The sequence below is a fragment of the Nilaparvata lugens genome, chromosome 13 (assembly GCF_014356525.2).
Source record: "Nilaparvata lugens isolate BPH chromosome 13, ASM1435652v1, whole genome shotgun sequence".
Taxonomy (NCBI): domain Eukaryota; kingdom Metazoa; phylum Arthropoda; class Insecta; order Hemiptera; family Delphacidae; genus Nilaparvata; species Nilaparvata lugens.
In genome coordinates this window covers 27,632,730-27,652,916 of record NC_052516.1, presented here as the reverse complement: position 1 = coordinate 27,652,916, position 20,187 = coordinate 27,632,730, and the positions used below count along the sequence as shown (strand labels likewise).

The window sequence follows — 20,187 nt, the reverse complement described above, 5'->3', positions numbered from 1 at the left end:
CCAAAAACTCCTCCTCGCTGAGATCAAAAAGCTTCACCTTTGAGGGCAATCACTTGGGCTCAGCCACCGACAGGCCTTCAGCCTTCAGTTTCGCCACTTGATCGTCCTTTCCCAGGACGACAGCCATGTCTCTTCTGACTGTGACACACCTCGCTGCAACCAGCTGTTAGCCATCATCCACCAGCTTCAGAACCTGTCGCATCTTATTGCGGGTCATTTTGGCTTTCTAGTCCTCCCTTTTTCACACTCTGGAGTCACCATGAGGGTCTAGCAGTTCCACCCACCCTAATGCTCCTCACTTTCAACCCACCCTCAGTGACACCAGCATAGTTTTCTGGCCATATAAACACCCACACTCTGACACTCCGACATTTCTCAGGTAAAGCTTCATTCATGGTGCAAATTTCAGCCAAATCTGAGTCCCTTTTTTCACTGTTTCAAAGCGCACGATGCGTCCACGGGTTTTCCTATTTTTTTGTGGGAAATAGAAATTGCTCAAACTTCGTGACCTTATGCTCTTTGATGCGAGGAACACGAATCTGGAATCCGATTTGCAAAATTCCTCACCTTTCATTAGATATGGCCGTTTGGAAATTTGCAAATTTTGTGTTTGAAGCTGCATAGCTCACTCTGTATAGTAGCTAGGGGTGCCAAATTTGGTTCCGACATTTCTCAGGTAGTTTCATCTATGGTGCATATTTCAGCCAAATCTGAGATACTTTTTTTACTGATTCAAAACGCACGACTCTGTATAGAGTGAGCTACACAGCTTCTCATGTGTCATATTGCCCTTAGGACTTCAAATGAGACCCTGACCATCTTTGTGTCACTCTGGTACACAATGGTTCAGGTGAGGTGTCTGATCGACACATGTAGCTTCAGTTTCAATTCAATAATATGATTAGTGGCTCTTTTCTCGTAATAGTTCAATAATTAAATTCAGTTTCCATGTATTCATGCTCCAAGAACGGCAGAACTCGGAACGCCTGATGCCCGCCCTATGTGTGCACCCACCCTAAAGCCAGTTACCCACACATCGATTTTTGGACGTACGATTTTTTGCCGTCCTTATAATTGTATTAGATTAAACAGATGATGTTTGTCAAGTTCTGTTTAATCTGGTAGAACTCATAATGACAGCAAAAAATCGATCGATGTGTGTAACTTGCTTTACTCACATTGAAATTTTCTGTATCTATTGATATAGAGCACCAAGCATTCAATTCAGCTGATTGCAAGATCTCAAATGGAATAAAACTATTAAGAACACCATTAGGACTATTATTAATTACTGTTATTTAATATTATTAAATACTGTGAATTGTCTTCATTATTTCTACCAGTGTATTAAGTGATATTTTATCATGTATTCATGGATTTATTGGTCTATTAAAAATTTGAAGGAGATTTTCTGTATTATTATTTTGCGTCAATCCTAGCAGTCATATACCGTACCCTAGAGTCATATTAATTCTATGGGCAGTATTTGAACCAGCGTAGTGAGTTCTTGCTGGTAACTGGAGCCTCGACTCGTTGACCGTATGTGGGTTTGTACAACTATTGCTATCGATTGCTCTCATCAATCAAATTTAAAATTTATTTCACACTCATAAATACATATACATAAATCAAACAAAGCTCAACATGACAGTACAATCCAACCAAAATGTAATTATAATAAACGGTAAGTGAAAAAACCACTGGCATAAGAAGACTCTTGTTCGCCAGTGGGAGTAGGAGATAAAATTATAATACGCTTAACCTGATTTAAATTGATTTAGCACAGAAGCAAATATATTATAATAAACAGAATAGACTAGTAGTTCTGTGAACAGCAGACCTCACGCAGTATTCTCATCCACAAGTACCAGATGTCAACTGTTTTAAATGTTAACAAAATCAGTTCACGTTTGAATTTGTATTCCATATGATATAATTCATCCAGTTCAGTGATGATCTTTCTATCTGATGAAAATAATTCATTTTAAATTAATTAATGAAAATAATTAATTTTTTAGAATTAAAAATATTATAATTTCTCCAGCATTATTTAGTTCATTTGTTTATTTTTATTCACCTATTGAATTAGTTTTTTCGAATGCGAGAATATTGATACTGATGGGCACGCATAATAATACCATGACTGCAAAACAAAATATTGAAACCAAAGACCTTAAAGCTGCGATTAGACCAAATTTATTTAAAAAATGTTGATAACTCAATCCTTTTAGATTATATTAGATTGAACATAACTTATCATACACATGATGAACATATGTGGAGTCAAGTTCTGTTTAATCTGGTAGAACTCATAATGACAGCAAAAAATCGATCGATGTGTGTAACTTGCTTTACTCACATTGAAATTTTCTGTATCTATTGATATAGAGCACCAAGCATTCAATTCAGCTGATTGCAAGATCTCAAATGGAATAAAACTATTAAGAACACCATTAGGACTATTATTAATTACTGTTATTTAATATTATTAAATACTGTGAATTGTCTTCATTATTTCTACCAGTGTATTAAGTGATATTTTATCATGTATTCATGGATTTATTGGTCTATTAAAAATTTGAAGGAGATTTTCTGTATTATTATTTTGCGTCAATCCTAGCAGTCATATACCGTACCCTAGAGTCATATTAATTCTATGGGCAGTATTTGAACCAGCGTAGTGAGTTCTTGCTGGTAACTGGAGCCTCGACTCGTTGACCGTATGTGGGTTTGTACAACTATTGCTATCGATTGCTCTCATCAATCAAATTTAAAATTTATTTCACACTCATAAATACATATACATAAATCAAACAAAGCTCAACATGACAGTACAATCCAACCAAAATGTAATTATAATAAACGGTAAGTGAAAAAACCACTGGCATAAGAAGACTCTTGTTCGCCAGTGGGAGTAGGAGATAAAATTATAATACGCTTAACCTGATTTAAATTGATTTAGCACAGAAGCAAATATATTATAATAAACAGAATAGACTAGTAGTTCTGTGAACAGCAGACCTCACGCAGTATTCTCATCCACAAGTACCAGATGTCAACTGTTTTAAATGTTAACAAAATCAGTTCACGTTTGAATTTGTATTCCATATGATATAATTCATCCAGTTCAGTGATGATCTTTCTATCTGATGAAAATAATTCATTTTAAATTAATTAATGAAAATAATTAATTTTTTAGAATTAAAAATATTATAATTTCTCCAGCATTATTTAGTTCATTTGTTTATTTTTATTCACCTATTGAATTAGTTTTTTCGAATGCGAGAATATTGATACTGATGGGCACGCATAATAATACCATGACTGCAAAACAAAATATTGAAACCAAAGACCTTAAAGCTGCGATTAGACCAAATTTATTTAAAAAATGTTGATAACTCAATCCTTTTAGATTATATTAGATTGAACATAACTTATCATACACATGATGAACATATGTGGAGTCAACTTCCGTTCAATCTAATAGAATCTATAAGGATTAAGTTATAACCATTTTGTTAATAACTTTGGTGTAAACCCAGCTTAAAGATACCTCTTTAATGTCTTTGATTGAAACTATAGACCTTATACAAATACAGTAATAGACTCGCTTCTCCACACATCTGTGTAATCACTTGTCAGCTGATTTATGATGAATTATTTTATAGTCTGATTTTTACTTCTAATATATAAAAGCGAAATGGCACTCACTCACTCACTGACTGACTGATTCACTCACTCACTCACTTACTCACTCACTCGCATAACTAGAAATCTACCGGACCAAAAACGTTCAAATTTGGTAGGTATGTTCAGTTGGCCCTTTAGAGGCGCACTAAGAAATCTTTTGGCAATATTTTAACTCTAAGGGTTGTTTTTAAGGGTTTAAAGTTCGTCTTTTAGCATGTATATTCTTCTTCTCCCAATCTCTTAATTATAATTGAAATTTCCATATCATATGTTACTATAGAACTATAATCTAGATAGAGTACCTCTTCGAAACAGTTGTTAACTGGCAACTAAATTAATAATTTTGTCAGGTTGGCATTAAGTTGAGTTGTCTTTGTTAGGTTGGCACCAAGTTGAAGATTTAAATGCATTTATCGCGGAAAAATTGATTGGGCACTGCTACTTCAATCCTGGGAATATTATATTACTAGCAGTCAGGCTCGATTCGCTCGCCATATCCGTTTAGTCTGGACCCCCGACTGGATTGTCCTAACATATGATAAAAATGCTCAAATGAAAAATGCAGGTGAGCGAAGCGAGCCTGCTGATTTCATTCTTGAACGATCCAGTCAGGGGTCCAGGGGGCGGAGCCCCCTGGCTAGACGGATATGGCGAGCGAAGCGAGCTTGACGGCTAGTACTCTAATATTGGCGTATGAAGGAGGCTCCTTTTTCCTTTTATATTATCCTTGAAATGCAAAATTTCCAAAAACCTTGTATATAGGGTGATTCATAATTATGGTAGAATAATTTAATACGTGATAGTAGAGGTAAAAATAAGAAAAAAAGTACTTATAAACATATATCCATAAACGCTTCATTAGCGAGCTATACATGGTGAAAGATTTCGACCGGAATTCAGTTCCTCTGGTGAAATACATTATTTGCAATCAGCTACAACTTATGAGTTAAGTTATTAGCTCTCTTCTCATAAAACAGCAAATTTTTGTGGTGTAATGTACTACATAAGAATACATTTTATCCAACTTTTATTTAAATTTAGTTCACACAGCTTACATCATTCTTTCCAGAATTAAATTCTCTACAATTTTTATTGCGAAAAATGATTTGTTTACTGGTCATTAAAGAAAGTTATTGGGCATCAAACGTAGAAGTCTGTGTTTTTCGTATTTTTTTTATTTCTTATTTTTACCTCTACTATCACGTATTAAATTATTCTACCATTATTATGAATCACCCTGTATACGTCGACGCGCAATTTAAAAAGGAACGTACCTGTCAAATTTCATGAAAATCTATTACCGCGTTTCGCCGTAAATGCGCAACACATAAACATTTAAACATTAAGAGAAATTCCAAACCGTCAACTTGAATCTTAGACCTCACTTCGTTCGGTCAATTAATTCTATTGGCAGTATTTGAACCAGCGTAGTGAGTTCTTGCTGGTAACTGGAGCCTCGACTCGTTGACCGTATGTGGGTTTGTACAACTATTAACTAACGATTGCTCTCATCAATCAAATTTCAAATTTATTTATTTCACACTCATAAATACATAATTATACATGAATCAAACAAAGCTCAACATGACAGTACAGTCCAACCAAAATGTAATTATAATAAACGGTGAGTGAAAAAACCACTGGCATAAGATGACTCTTGTTCGCCAGTGGGAGTAGGAGATAAAATTATAATACGCTTAACCTGATTTAGCACAGAAACAAATATATAAAAAGAATAGAAAATAATGAAACGAAGAATCGAAACAAAATTCACAACAAAATACAAAATTATTCTCTCGAGTATCTTATCTATTTATATAAAAGCGAAATGACACTGACTGACTGACTGACTGATTGACTGACTCACTCACTCACTCACTCGCAGAACTAAAAATCTACCGGACCAAAAACGTTCAAATTTGGTAGGTATATTCAGTTGGCCCTTTAGATGCGCACTAAGAAATCTTTTAGCGATATTTTAACTCTATGGGTGGTTTTTAAGGGTTTAAAGTTCTTTTAGCATGTATATTCTTCTTATTCCAATATCTTAAAATTATAATTTTATTTAAATGTCCATACCATATGTTAATATGTAATATTAATAATCTAGAGAGAGTACCTCTTCGAAACAGTTGTTCTGGTGACTAAATTGAAAATTTTGTCAGGTTGACATTAAGTTGAGTTGACTTTGTTAGGTTGGCACCAAGTTGAAGATTGAAATGCATTTATCCAGGACCTCCTAAATACCAATTTATCCAGTTAGCCAAAATTAGCGTTTTCTCAGCTTTTCTGCGTTTCCTCAACTTTTTCAATAATTGATGGAAATATATTTAGAAAAATTCAGTACACAGGTTTAGCTGAGGTGGAAGAATTTTGTTGAAGAATATGGTAACAGGTGTTTTTCGAGATCAAATTGACATAACTTAATACGTTCAAATTCGGTACAGAGATTCCGCTGAGGACTACATGCAGGCGAGCGAAGCGAGCCCGCTGATCTCATTTTTGGACGATCCAGTCGGGGGTACAGGGGGCGGAGCTCCCTGGCTAGACGGATATGGCGAGCGAAGCGAGCCTGACGGCTAGTACACTATATAACTATGGTACTCTATTATTCATAGATATATATGGTGATTCATAAATACAGTGTAAACAGGGTATATAGAACGCATTACATGGGAAATTATAGGAAGAGGGAAAAATCATAATATTCTTATATAAACAAAAAAAAGACAAAATATTTAAATTGAAAATAAAAAATTCTGGTAAATCGTAATTCCTATGCGAAAAAAACACAAATATTCAAATTTAAATAAAAACCTTGGCAAATCGCAATTCCTATAAGAAAATTTTTGTCACTCTGAAAGTATTTTAAGACGTTTAATACATACCGTACAGCTGGCGGATTGTCATCACTTTAATTTCAATGAAGGCTTGAATATAAGGGTATATCATGGGTCTATTTAGTATTGTTTTTATAATCATTTTTTGTATTACAAATAGAGATAATAGATGAGAGTTGAATGCTCCCCCCAAACCACTAATCCATATTGCAGTAAGGACTGTACAATTGCCAAGTAAACCATTTTTAACATTGGTATCTGGAGTTATGGTTCGCAATTTATAGAAGTTATAGGATACAAACTTTAATCGCTCACACAAATAATAATCAATGTGTCTTTTCCATTTAAATCCTTCATCAATAATTATACCTAGGTATTTGATGTGGCTGGTTTTTTCTATTTCAGGGTAGTTACATGTAGCTAAATTATTGTTAAAATTCTCACAATTAATGTGCAGTTTAAGTACACAGTTCGTTTCTTCTCTTCCAGCAATACTCCTTGAAAAAGCAGTATACTTTGTTTTTTTTTAATATTTAAACTAAGAGGGTTGAAATCCAGCCACCTTAAACTTTTGAAGTTCAATTTTAACATATACTAATAGTCCAGTCAAGGAAAGGTTATAGGGGGAAAAGTTGGGAAGACAATTTTAGACCCCGCAGTTCTGTTAAGGGTAGAAGGAGGTAAACATATCAAAAGTCCCCACCCCTACCCACTGTGCTAAGGGGGTGGAGGTGGTTTAAAGGTACCATTTTATGGTTTCTCGCATAAAACTAAAAAAACTATGTATTCTAAGGACCTGATTGTCATATAACAAATTAATGCTTACATAATTTCCTACAATATTCATTCTACAACTTATATCTCCTCTAGTTTACAATTTATCCGCTCTTAAAGTTGTGATATTTAAAAAAAACACGTCTGCCACCATATTGTTTCTATTTTTGCTCTTATAACTTTTTAAAAATCGACGGGAAAATTCCATGCTGATTATGAGCTAATAAGACATTAAATTCTCTTCATTTTGATATATAATTTCACGCTTTTATGAATTTCCCTACACATTTTGCAACAGCTTTAGTGTTGAGTGTGAAATCTCCATTTTTGCAACAAAAGACCAATTGACAACGGAATTTGGAGGGAATGTTTTAAACAAAATTTTTTACTTTGCAGCTTTGTTGAGACTTGTTAGGAGGAGAATCAAAAGTCCCCATTCCTAACTCATGTGCTAAGGGGATGAGGTTGGTTTAAAAGTAGCATTTTTCAGCGTTTTGCTTCCACGCTTATATCTTGAGAACAATGCGTTCAACCGTTAAACTAATTATTCAAAAATGAAGCTTGATAAATTCTCTACACTTTTTGTTCAGTGGAATTTTGTGATATTCCAAACAGTTCCCGAGATATTCGCTCTTGAAGGTGTGTAATTGTTGAAATAACTGGTTTTAATCTAATTTTTTGCTCTTTCAGGGCTCATACCTCACCAACAATGCGTAATAAAAACTGATGCTTATCGTAGGTTTGTAGAGCATTGAATTCGCTCAAACTTCGTGACCTTATGCTCTTTGATGCGTGGAACACGAATCTGGAATCCGATTTGCAAAATTCCTTACTGTTCATTGGATATGGCCGTTCCAAAAATTCGCAAATTTTATGTTTCAAGCTGCATAGTTCACCCTGTATAGTAACTAGGGATGCTAAATTTGGCTACGACATTTCTCAGGTGAAGCTTCATCTATGGTACAAATTTCAGCCAAATCTGAGATTCTTTTTTTTTTACAGTTTCTATTCCAAAACACACGATGGTTAGTCCATGGTTTTTCTTTTTTTTGTAAAAATGGAAATCGCTCAAACTTCGTGACCTTATGCTCTTTAATGCAAGGAACACGAATCTGGAATCCGATGATTTGCAAAATTCCTTATCGTTCATTAGATATGGCCGTTTAAAAATTCGCAAATTTTATGTTTGAAGCTGCATAGCTACACACTCTGTATAGTATCTAGGGGTGCTAAATTTGACTCCGACATTTCTCAGGTAAAGCTTTATCTATGATGCAAATTTCAGCCAAATCTGAAATTCTTTTTTTCTACTGTTTTTGTTCCAAAACGCACAATGGTTATAGTCCATGGTTTTTCTTATTTTTTGTGAAAAATAGAAATCGCTCAAACTTCGTGACATTATGCTTTTTGATGCAAGGAACACGAATCTGAATCCGATTTGCAAAATTCCTTACCGTTCATTAGATATGGCCGTTTAAAAATTCGCAAATTTTATGTTTGAAGCTGCATAGCTCACTCTGTATAGTAGCTAGTGGTGCCAAATTTGGCTCCGACATTTCTCAGGTAAAGCTTCATCTATGGTGCAAATTTCAGCCAAATCTGAAATTCTTTTTTTAATGTTTCTGTTCCAAAACGCAAGATGGTTAGTCCATGGTTTTTCTTTTTTTTGTAAAAATGGAAATCGCTCAAACTTCGTGACCTTATGCTCTTTAATGCAAGGAACACGAATCTGGAATCCGATGATTTGCAAAATTCCTTATCGTTCATTAGATATGGCCGTTTAAAAATTCGCAAATTTTATGTTTGAAGCTGCATAGCTACACACTCTGTATAGTATCTAGGGGTGCTAAATTTGACTCCGACATTTCTCAGGTAAAGCTTTATCTATGGTGCAAATTTCAGCCAAATCTGAAATTCTTTTTTTACTGTTTTTGTTCCAAAACGCACAATGGTTATAGTCCATGGTTTTTCTTATTTTTTGTGAAAAATAGAAATCGCTCAAACTTCGTGACCTTATGCTCTTTGATGCGAGGAACACGAATCTGGAATCCGATTTGCAAAATTCCTTACCGTTCATTAGATATGGCCGTTTAAAAATTCGCAAATTTTATGTTTGGAGCTGCATAGCTCACTCTGTATAGTAGCTAGTGGTGCCAAATTTGGCTCCGACATTTCTCAGGTAAAGCTTCATCTATGGTGCAAATTTCAGCCAAATCTGAGATTCTTTTTTTACTGTTTCTGTTCCAAAACGCACGATGGTTAGTGTCGAGATAGCTGGGTTCTGGGTAAGGACCTTGGTAAATCCTGAGATTACCTTACGTAGCTGATAAGTAAAGTGAAGATACGTACAGATAATACCTCATCGTTCAGAAAAACATACGTTTATGGTAGGTAAAACGCTGTGCTTTCATCATCATCAAATTTTACTCTAAAATTTCAAGGATGGGCAAGTCAACGAAAAAGACCTCTTATTTTAAGTATTAAAATTTAATATAAAAAACTACAAATCTCAATTAACTGAAGGATAACTCAATAAATTTGCAATTTAACAGTTTCAACTAAGCAGTACTAAGTAACATATTAAAATTAACCTATAAATCACAGTTGAAATGTTTCTATAATCGAACTTGGGATCATTTCAAGAATAGCCCTGTCAAAAAACCCTCATTTTATAAGCCGGTAAGTATAGTTGGCATACCACGAGGAAATCTCTGGATTCATGGTTATCCAGGGACGCTCTCTAGCGAGCGAGTATATAATTCAGATAAATATAAATAAATTCGTCGGTTATGACTCTGTTCTGCTCTGGTAGGGCTCTTCTTCAAATGATCCCAAAAAATAATATAATACAAAGTTTGATTATAGCAAAAAGTAACAGATCACAATATCAAACTCAACAGATTGTTGGAGAAGTGAGAATTCAACAATAGAATGAATGAAGAACAATACATTAAAAAAATAGGCTGCACAGAAGTCCCCCCAATTATAAAATACCACTTAATTTGCATTCACTCAAATTGCATCAGGTGTAAAGTGGTTCAACAATTGTATTTATTTGTGAGGTGAAAATTCAATTACGAGTATATGGTTGACACAAGTAACAAATTACAATTGAGTAAATGTTATTAATCTCAGTGAGAATTACAGGTTCTTAGGTACAGTACTTATGCCCGGTTGCAGAGTCGACAAATAACGTCGCCCATAGTTAACAGCGCGGACTTAACAATTTAACAGGCCAATTTCGTTGCAGAGACGTTTTGTTAGCTATTGCCCTGCCGATAGGTAACAACGCGCCAACAAACAGGTTTTTCCGTTGCAGAGACGAAAAACCTCCAGGCAGATGACGTCATCTGAGGCTACCAATAACTAAAAGTGCTCTTTATTTAAATGCCCAAAATCGTCTTATAAAACTACTATATATTCGCGCCAAGTGTATTTTAAGGTAATGTTGACTTGTTTGCATGTTTTAAAAGACAGACGAAAATGGCCCGAAAACATTACATTATAATAACGTTAACTATTTGGAACTGTAGATAAAGTGTAAATAAACTGAATAAAATATTGACTATTCAAGTAGCTTGAACGAAGATGTAATATAATTTTCAATAAATTTGAATAAATTATTATTAACTTTAATAATAAGCACCGTATGCAGAGTCATTAGAAATATATCTTGTAAATTGGCTGCTTTGCCAAGATATATCAAAATGCCAGAAGGCAATGAAATAATTCTGGTAAATTTTTTTTATTAATATTATACAATAATAAATACTTATTATTTACTTATTAGTTACTTATTTTACTTCTACCTCTAATTTTATTTTACTTAATTCATTCATTCAGCTATCAAAAAATCAAGCTAACTGAAAATAATTACAAATAAGTCTGCAGTTTACGATCTTGATTCGGAACCTCAAAACATAAACAACACAATAAGCAGACAGCAGTTTTGTGATAAATAAGCGCCATGTTATGACGTCATCCGACTGGAGGTTTGGAAGAACTGTTCACAGTGATTCACTCCCCGTTGCCAATACATTAGTTGGATAGAAGCACACCACGCAAAAAGTGGTATGAGCAACAGTGTGACTTATTTGTTTGGCTTATCAGAGCCATAGTTAAAAGGGGTCTGGCAAACGACTCTGCAACGAACATCTATTTATGGGCGAGTTATTAACTAATGACTTTGTTAACTATGGGTGACTTTATGTAGCGACTCTGCAACTGGGCATAGGTAGAGCAATAAAACCTGTAATTTTAATTTTATCACAAAAACAAGAGTTATTGATTTATTACGTCTTGAAAAACTTACAAAAAAGTGAAAGGTTTTCATCACATCACGGATAAAAATCATGAAAAATGTTCAAACAAAATGATCATGAAATGTTCATTTTCTATACTTGAATCCAATTATAACTGACGAATTAATATGCTATATTATAAAAATAATTCAAATAATGTATGAATTCCTCATCAAGAGCTTTTGTTAGACATAAGTTTATTTTCTCATGTAGCACACAATGTTCTTTATACAGTGCAATAATCAATAATTTCATCATCTTCAAAAGGCTTTACTTTGAAACTTGATAATATTTTTAGATCAAATTTATCCGGAATATCAAGGTTCTACTGTGCATTAGTATATTATGATATGATACAAATAAGATATGAATTTTATATATTACACAATGTTACAATTTTAGCTACACACAACCACAAAATATAATATTGTTTTTAGTATATTATTATATAGTTGTACCAATTCTTTGGTTGTTTGTAACAGTATCATTATAATTATATAAAGCTCGGAAGTTCAATTCTTTCAGGGCGACAATTCAATTATTTTACAATACATTCGAATAACTCAGAAATTCAATTTTTGTTCCAATCATAATCAACAAAAATTAGCATCTAGATGAATTTAATTTTATAATAAATTGGAATTTACGTGAAAAAATTACATTTTCGGACAATTCCATAATCTGTAAAAGAATTGAAACACACAAGGTTATCATTTCAAAAAAATTATATATAAAAATATCTTAGCAACAAGTTATATAAAAATAGGATAATTTTGTTACTATTATAATCTAACAAGTGAAGGAAGATTAAAAGAAGACATTATAATAATGAAGGGAAAAGCCTTTATTTTTATCTACTAAGAGATGTTAAGTTTGAAAGAATCTAGAAATCCCTAACGACTTTCATTAAAGTACAAGATTTTATTAAGATGAGATGATGATATAGCCTGAGATTTTGTCATGGTGTGCATTATTAATAATAGTAGAACAAGTTTTTAGCATTATTGAGAATCATTCATTATTATACAAATTAGTCCAGTATAACGGTTAGGACGACTACGCTATCATTAATTTCGACTTATGGCATATGATACATTTTAGTATTATGACTATGTAATATGACACTCATCTATAATAAATCAAATGAGCATTTTTCAACGACTGCTATAAAACTTTAAAAAATAAAACAGCGTTGACAATTGGTATATTAAAAGGATTTGATATCTTTCAAACCCATCTAAGATTATACCTTTAATATGGCAGAAGAGGAAATATGAAAATATCCTGAAATTATAAACATTTTGAAGGGTCTTCCTAAAAATATGTAATTTTTTACAAAAATAAATTCGTAAATCAGCAATTTGTTTCAACTAAATTTTTATGATGGAAACAGTTGTTTGACTTGATTAACTCAATAGAAATTGGTTCAATCCAATTCAATCAGACAGATTATAAATTGTTAAAGTTTTCGCATTTATATTAAATAACCTACTAACTAAGTTAGCAACCTATTATTATAAGCTAAATTTATAAAATGTCTAAAACGGTTGCTGCTAATAAAAAATAGGAACTAAATAAGCTTTAACAAAGCAAATATGTACTAAATAATATGGCAGCCTGGATTTGTTAATATTAAACTGAATACAGTAGGGAGTAGGGAGTAGTAGCCTACCAATAATGTGGCATTCCTAAATTACTATTTCAAAAATCAGCTATCTTTATAAAGTCCTCGGAGACTATAAGAGTCATGGCTATGGGAATGTGAGGAATAAGTTTTGGGGTAAGTTGTAAGAATGAAAAATAATAAATATTGATGAATAAATTGATACTAAAAAAATATTTATATAAATCATTATATTCATTTATTATAAATTATTGATATTGATAAATCAATAATAATATTAATGGGTTAAGCCACCGTAATGTAAATCTCCTGTGGATCAAAATGTTTTTAAATTTAATTTTAAAAATCGAGAGAAAATATCTTTGTTGAAGTTCTTGTGAATGTTAGCACGCAGTTCATAACGGAGGAGGATATTTTTACAAATTCAAATTACCTTTATCAGCTTCGTTTATGAATAGCAAAATGAGCTACCTACCATTCTTAGAAGTATAAGAAGAACCATTAGAAGTATAATGTCTCGATACATGCTAAGTTATTGTTCTCATTGGTTTAGGATTAATAATACATTATTCATAGATACAGTACAGTTCATTTATATTTTACCTTGAATCATCTAAGAAACGTCTGGGTGTTGTGTCGGTGAGTGTAAAAACGGCTATTGGATAAATAAATTCTACAAAGAATACTTAAACAAATTCAAATCTACGAATCTTTCAACCAGAACAAATACCGTAACCAGAAAATTATCAATTTTAGCACCCCTATCTAACAATTCTTCTTTACACTACGAAAAATTGACCTACAATTATTTTTATGAACAGTGGCTAATTTCAACAATATTGAGCATAATTTATTTTTCATGACTTCCTACTTTCAGAAATCTAAAAAAATGAAAAACTTCTCATGTATTTAAATTGAAATTTTGAAAAAAAAGATGATTGATATAAGGTAATAAGTATGTGTGCTCCTATGGATCCTAGATTAACGTATTTGCTATTAAAAACTGAAAACTGATCTTCAAATGAGAATAATTAATTCAGATTCATTATCAAGAAACAAAAAATTTGTTGGTAAAAACACTAGCAAATAATCGATCAAACGATCTCAATGTTAATTTTATGATTACACAGATCACAGCCGACAACGAAACATTATACCAATAATACCAATACAATACATCTATACCAATTCAGGAAAAACTCCATCCAAATTTAATAATATATGGAAAGACAATAACTATTACCGTAAATATGGCAAACATTAGATTAACATTGATAAAATGCTATGAGTAGTTTTGCATGTATCATTATTTAAGGAAACCATCCAAGAAATATTCCAAACTTCAATCCAACAACATTAAAAGGTTCAGAGAAAAAAATGATATAATGAAATATTATTATTTGAATAATAGACTCTAAACAGTCAAGGAATCATGTATGGAATTTGGATTTATATGATTTGATGGTGGAGAGTAATAATATTGTTATAAAATTACTTGACCTTCAAATTAATTTGGATTTATTTGATTTGATGATGGAGAGTAATAATATTGATATAAAATGACTTGACCTTCAAATTAATTTTATTATTTGCTTCAAGATAGATAAATAGAGTAAAGGAAGTAGATAATCTGGTGCTAGAGTAAATTTTCACCCAATTATTGACATTTCTTCCTCACAAAACAACGAAAATACCCTTGCGGCCAAAAAGCAGACCTGCCCCATTCGGTTGTGAAGAACCTGCTCCGCAAAACATCTGACATAATTTATTCCTTGCGAAACGATGAAAAGACCCTTGCAGGTCATAAAGCAGACCTGCACATGTGGTTGTGAATAGTATGCTGCCCCGCAAAAAATCTGACATAATTTATTTCTTGCAAAACGATGAAAAGACCCTTGCAGGTCATAACGCAGACCTGCACATGTGGTTGTGCATAATATGCTGCCGCGCAAATCTATGCCGCAATCTGACATTTATTCCTCACAAAAAGACCATTCCAGGCAATAAAACAGACCTGCCCATTTGGTTGTGAAGAACATGCTGCCACCGAAAAATCCAAAATTTCTTCCTCTAAAAAGACACTACAAGAGGTCCCGAATTGCCAGTTGGTGAACCAGCATTGAGGACACAGATCCAACTATGAGTTTTTTAACCGCAACAACTTTAATATACACAATTGGAGCAGGAATGACCGCGGCTGCTGTAAAAGGCAGATACTTTCACATACTTGAAAGTGACACATCAACTTAGAAGACCTGGAAGTGACTAACAAAATATGAAAGGCAAATAGAAGCTTTTATGCATGCAATAAGTTGCTTAGCTCAAGACACCTCTCACATACATCAAAGCTAAGACTATACAAAACCATCATACTGCTATATGGTTCAGAAACATGGATACTGTACAAAAAAGAAGAAAAAATCTTTTTTTTTTTTGAAAACAAGGTACTTGGAAAAATCTTTGGCCCAAGAATGGAGTTAGGAGGATAAAACACAACTGTGAAATATGCCAGCTATTCAAGGAACCAGAAATAATTATTATTAAACGAAATTTAAACAAATGCAACTCCCAATTCATTTACATCTGTGAACCAGAAATAGTTGAGATTAAAAGCAGAAGGTTGCAGTGGATGGGGCACGTTTTAAGGAAAGAAGGGACTCATTAACAAGCAGAGTGTGCTGAGGGGCAATCCTATAGGAAGGAAGGCCTAAAACAAGATGGTGGAACCAGGCCCGAAAAGACATGAGAAATTTGCGCTAAATAAGAATGATGCTGTGATCAGAATCGTTGGAAAGGATGTGTTGTTGAGGCCAAGTACTGACTAGGGTACAGTAGAGTGGTTTGAATGAAATCAATAGAAAACATAATTTGATCATTGATTAAACTCATCAATATGCCTATTTACCGAGTAAATCTATTAAAGTTAAGCAACTTAAAACTTACAGTTTTTGACTTGCAACTTGTCTCATAAATAGTTCAAATATTTAGATTATTTCCAAATTCATATTCACAAAAATTATTCATCTTAAAGGATGCAATTTGGAATTTATACAATTGTTTTTAAAGGAGATTTTTTTATGATTATAAGTTTCTGCAGTTTGAAACTACACTTCTCAATATAACTATTGAATTTCTAAATAATTTCATACTTTTCCTATCCAACACAACATGGACTCAGACCATGGTTCTTCTTCTGCTTATCGTAACGACGCTGCCTGCCATTTTTACTAGGCTCCAAATCATTCTCAAAAACTGCCAGATCTGTACTACCGTACACGGAATCCTTACTACTGGCTACCGAATTATTGTGAACCGTTTTCATAGGTCTGGCCTCGTTCACCGATTTACTGCTACGAGTCAACTTATCCTTACCACCGTCTTTCTTCCACCACATAAACCTGAATCCTTTCGAGTTCTGTGCATCGTTCCGGTTCAAAATGGAGTCACTGTAACTTTTGCCCAAGAGATCCTCATCCGTTTCCAGGGAGCTTCTACGCTTCTGCTCACGAAAACAGATCTTTTCAACTGTGACAACATTCCTCACACAGGGAACTTCTTCAACTGTTTCGGTTCTGTCAATTACAAACAGTGACGGCACCGGCAGAGCAACATCATGTGAAACATGTGGCAGATCATCTCCCACAACATTGATTTGCCTAGCCAGGTCAAGTAGTCTACCTTCATCCAGTGTCTCAACAAGTCTGCTACCATCTAAACCCTCAACATCAACAAGATCAACCAATCTTATACCATCTAGCCTTTTGACTTCAAGTTTTCTTGCAAGATCATGCAGTTTACTGCCATCTAGTTCCTCCAAATCAAGTTTTCCTGCAAGATAAACTAGTTTTCTGTGATCTAATCCCTCAACATCGAGTTTTCTTGTAATATCATCAAGTTTACTACTATCTAATCCTTCAACATCAAGATCCAACCTCTCAATATCAAGCTTTCTTGCAAGATAAACCAGTTCTCTGTAATCTAGTCCATCAACATCAAGATTTCTTGCAAGAACTTCAAGTTTACTACCATCTAGTCTCTCAATATCATGTTTATTACCTTCTAGTCCCTCACCCTCAAGTTTTCTTGCAAGATAAACTAGTTGACTGTGATCTAGTCCCTCGCCATGAAGTTTTCTAGCAAGATCCAGTCTTTCTACATCAACTTTGCCAGCCATTCTACTCTGATCAGACTGTACAATGACATCATGTCCTATTGGCAGAGCTAACATTTCCCTCTGCTTCACTCGGCCTCCACACTCTTGCTCTAACATTTCCCTCTGCTTCACTCGGCCTCCACACTCTTGCTCCAAGACCACTTCATCATCACACACTAGACTCTCCGCCACAGACATGTTATCGGTTTCTTCCTGTGTACTGTTCATCAGTTCCACATAAGTTGAACTCCTTTCCTCCCCACCACCTATTCTATACTCATCTTCCCCCTCTTCCACTTCCTGTTCTACTATCAAAATTTCATCTTCCTCCTCATCCTCCTCCTCCTCCTCTTTCAAACATTCATTACTGCTACTTTTATTCTTATTGTAGTAGTAGATTGTCTCATAGATCTCCTCACTCAACAGCAGATCGCTCTCTGTGTCTAATTCATTGATCAACGATTTCACTTTACTCAATGGGATGTTCTGCGAAATATTTGATGTGATATTGGCATAGGGTCCATCTTCACTGCGTTTCCCTCCCAAGTTCTGTAGATTGTCATAACCATCGTGCATATTATTGTTCTCACTATCAATCTTAACTGACCCACCATAACTGTACAAAGAGTTCTCCACACACTCCGACACATCATTGTTACTACATCCTCCTGCATTAAGGTTCCTATCCTCTCCCTTAACAAACCCTGATGACACATCATCACAAAAATTCACATCATCATCAGAATCATCAATGATGAAATCAGATTCAACGAAATCATTTCTATCAAACATACAATCTGTCTCAGACTGGTTAGCTTCCAAGTTAAACTCATAAATACTTCCCAGCATAATATCTCCCTGGTTCATATCTTTACCCCCATACTCAAAACTAGATATCATTGGGTCTGCATCGTAAGTATTTGAATTAACTAGTTCCCTACTTTTACCATTCACAGGGTTAAACACGGTTTTATGTCTACTTCTATCATTGTTGTTTGGATTTATTAACATGGATGGTCTGTCCTTGATGTAAGTATCTGAACGTTTAAGTTTTGAATTTTTATCTTTGTTAATAGTTGGATTAAACAAATGGTTTTCAGAATTATCATTTTCAAGGTCACACAATACATTATTTCTAACCTCTTCACAATTATCTGTAGAATTTAGCATTCGATTTTCATCTATACTATGTGTATTTTTAGGTTGTGATAGTAAATTTTGAGACTTATCCCTAGCATTTTCAGAATTATTGAAGTTCTGATTGGAGTTAACGTTATCTAGTACTGGGTTCACAAATTTCCTACTATTTTCAAAATCTAAACTCTTACCCTGATAGGCACAGTCTACCTTATAACTAGAATAAATTAAATCAGGCATTAGTGTGTTGATTTCATATCTATTATTATTACTATTGTCACCGTTGGAAGAATCCGCTTGCAAGCCGGTCATTGGAGGAGGGGATTGTGATGCGCCAAATTCAAACTTCCCGCTAGAATCCGGCTCGAGATAGTTCGCCGACTGGCCGACAGATGGCAGTGGTCATTCTACTGCCAGCGGTGTGCGCGCGAACGTGACGTAATCGCTGCATCGGCGGAATTTCATCGACTCGCTCAGACGCGCGTCGGATCGCTTGTAGAACTCGTTGAAGTCCAAGCGAGAGCTGAGGAACTGCAGATTGAGCTCGGCGTGTGAGGAGAGATCGAGAAGAAGCTTCTTCAGTACATCCTGAAAAACAAAAACGATTTAGAGATGAAATTAATGGGTTTTGAAGAATTTGAACCTGGATACAAAGCTGGTCAAGTTATATACTTGAAATCATTAATGAAAAAATACTTTAGGGGCCAAGCCACATGAAGCATTTTACAGGCGTTTTCAGACGAGTCGGCAAGGCAAGAACAACCCCAATCAGACAATCGGAGAGCTTCCTGCCCCATCAACTCATCTGAAAACACCTGAGAAAACAAACACTCTGTGTGACTTGGCCCTAATAGTATACTTATAAACCAACTACAATAATGTTTTTTTTTTATCAATGATAAACGAACAGCCTTCTCTATATCTTTTCCGAATTTTCATTGAAAATTACTGTAGTCTATAAACAAAATTACTGAATAATTATGAACACCAAACTACATACATTACCAGTTCTACCACAGAGTATTATTATCTGGAAAAATGAATATTTGAATTTTACTTCGTCAATATGCTATAGTTATGGTATACCTAATAGTATGGTGTGACTACAGTATTATTACTAATTCCAATCCAGGTTTATGAAATTTGGGAGCATTTTTGACTATTGAGGCACTGAACATTTCTATTAAAAAAAATTACCTACAATAATTGCAAGTAATGGTTTGAAAGCAGTGTTGCCACATGCCAGCATCAGAGTCAATATCCGGTTCAGTAACAATATTCTTTCCATGAGTTCTAATGGGACTAAACCACCTCAGCCCAGCTGAGGGATTATGAATAAGTACCATTAGAATTCGTTGCAAGTATCACTTTCACTTAACCAGACACAAAGAATAAACTAACCCAATAAACATTTATTTACTTTCTCCATTCATTCAATTCATCATTTACTGACTTGTCAATTGCTTTGTAATGTTGACAACTTCATTTCAACTAATCTCGAATCGGAATAAGAATGGTGCTGGCGCCTTGACTGCAGCGAAGGAGCGCAGTCCCCCACTTATGTGGCGAATGGGCGGTACAAAGGTTAGTGGAAGGGTGGAACACTCTTCTCCTTCTTCTTCTCCTTTCCGTCCTTCTTCTTCTCCTCTTCTTCTTCTTCCTCTTCTC

The 20,187-nt window shown here is 34.2% G+C and overlaps 2 protein-coding genes across 3 annotated transcripts in view; both read right to left on the bottom strand.

Annotated features, from left to right (window-relative positions):
- Positions 1-9,772: 9,772 nt before the first annotated feature.
- Positions 9,773-18,863, bottom strand: LOC120354066 (putative uncharacterized protein DDB_G0282133). Of its 2 annotated transcripts, XM_039440226.1 has the most exons (3): positions 17,520-18,863; positions 15,244-17,477; positions 9,773-15,144 (listed from the first exon to the last, which is right to left on the bottom strand). In XM_039440226.1, exons 1-2 carry the CDS (start codon positions 18,829-18,831, stop codon positions 16,384-16,386), a joined length of 2,406 nt encoding a protein of 801 aa, XP_039296160.1. In that variant the 5' UTR covers positions 18,832-18,863; the 3' UTR covers positions 9,773-15,144; positions 15,244-16,383. The 2 variants fall into 2 exon arrangements, with proteins under 2 accessions (XP_039296160.1, XP_039296159.1); XM_039440225.1 differs by having other exon boundaries at positions 15,244-18,863.
- LOC111064035 (gamma-tubulin complex component 3) overlaps positions 18,623-20,187 on the bottom strand; it is a 34,854-nt gene continuing 33,289 nt past the window's right edge. The window contains exon 14 of the mRNA XM_039440411.1: positions 18,623-19,107. Coding sequence (XP_039296345.1) covers positions 18,922-19,107 — 186 coding nt within the window. The 3' untranslated portion in view covers positions 18,623-18,921. The remainder of the gene's footprint in view (positions 19,108-20,187) is intronic.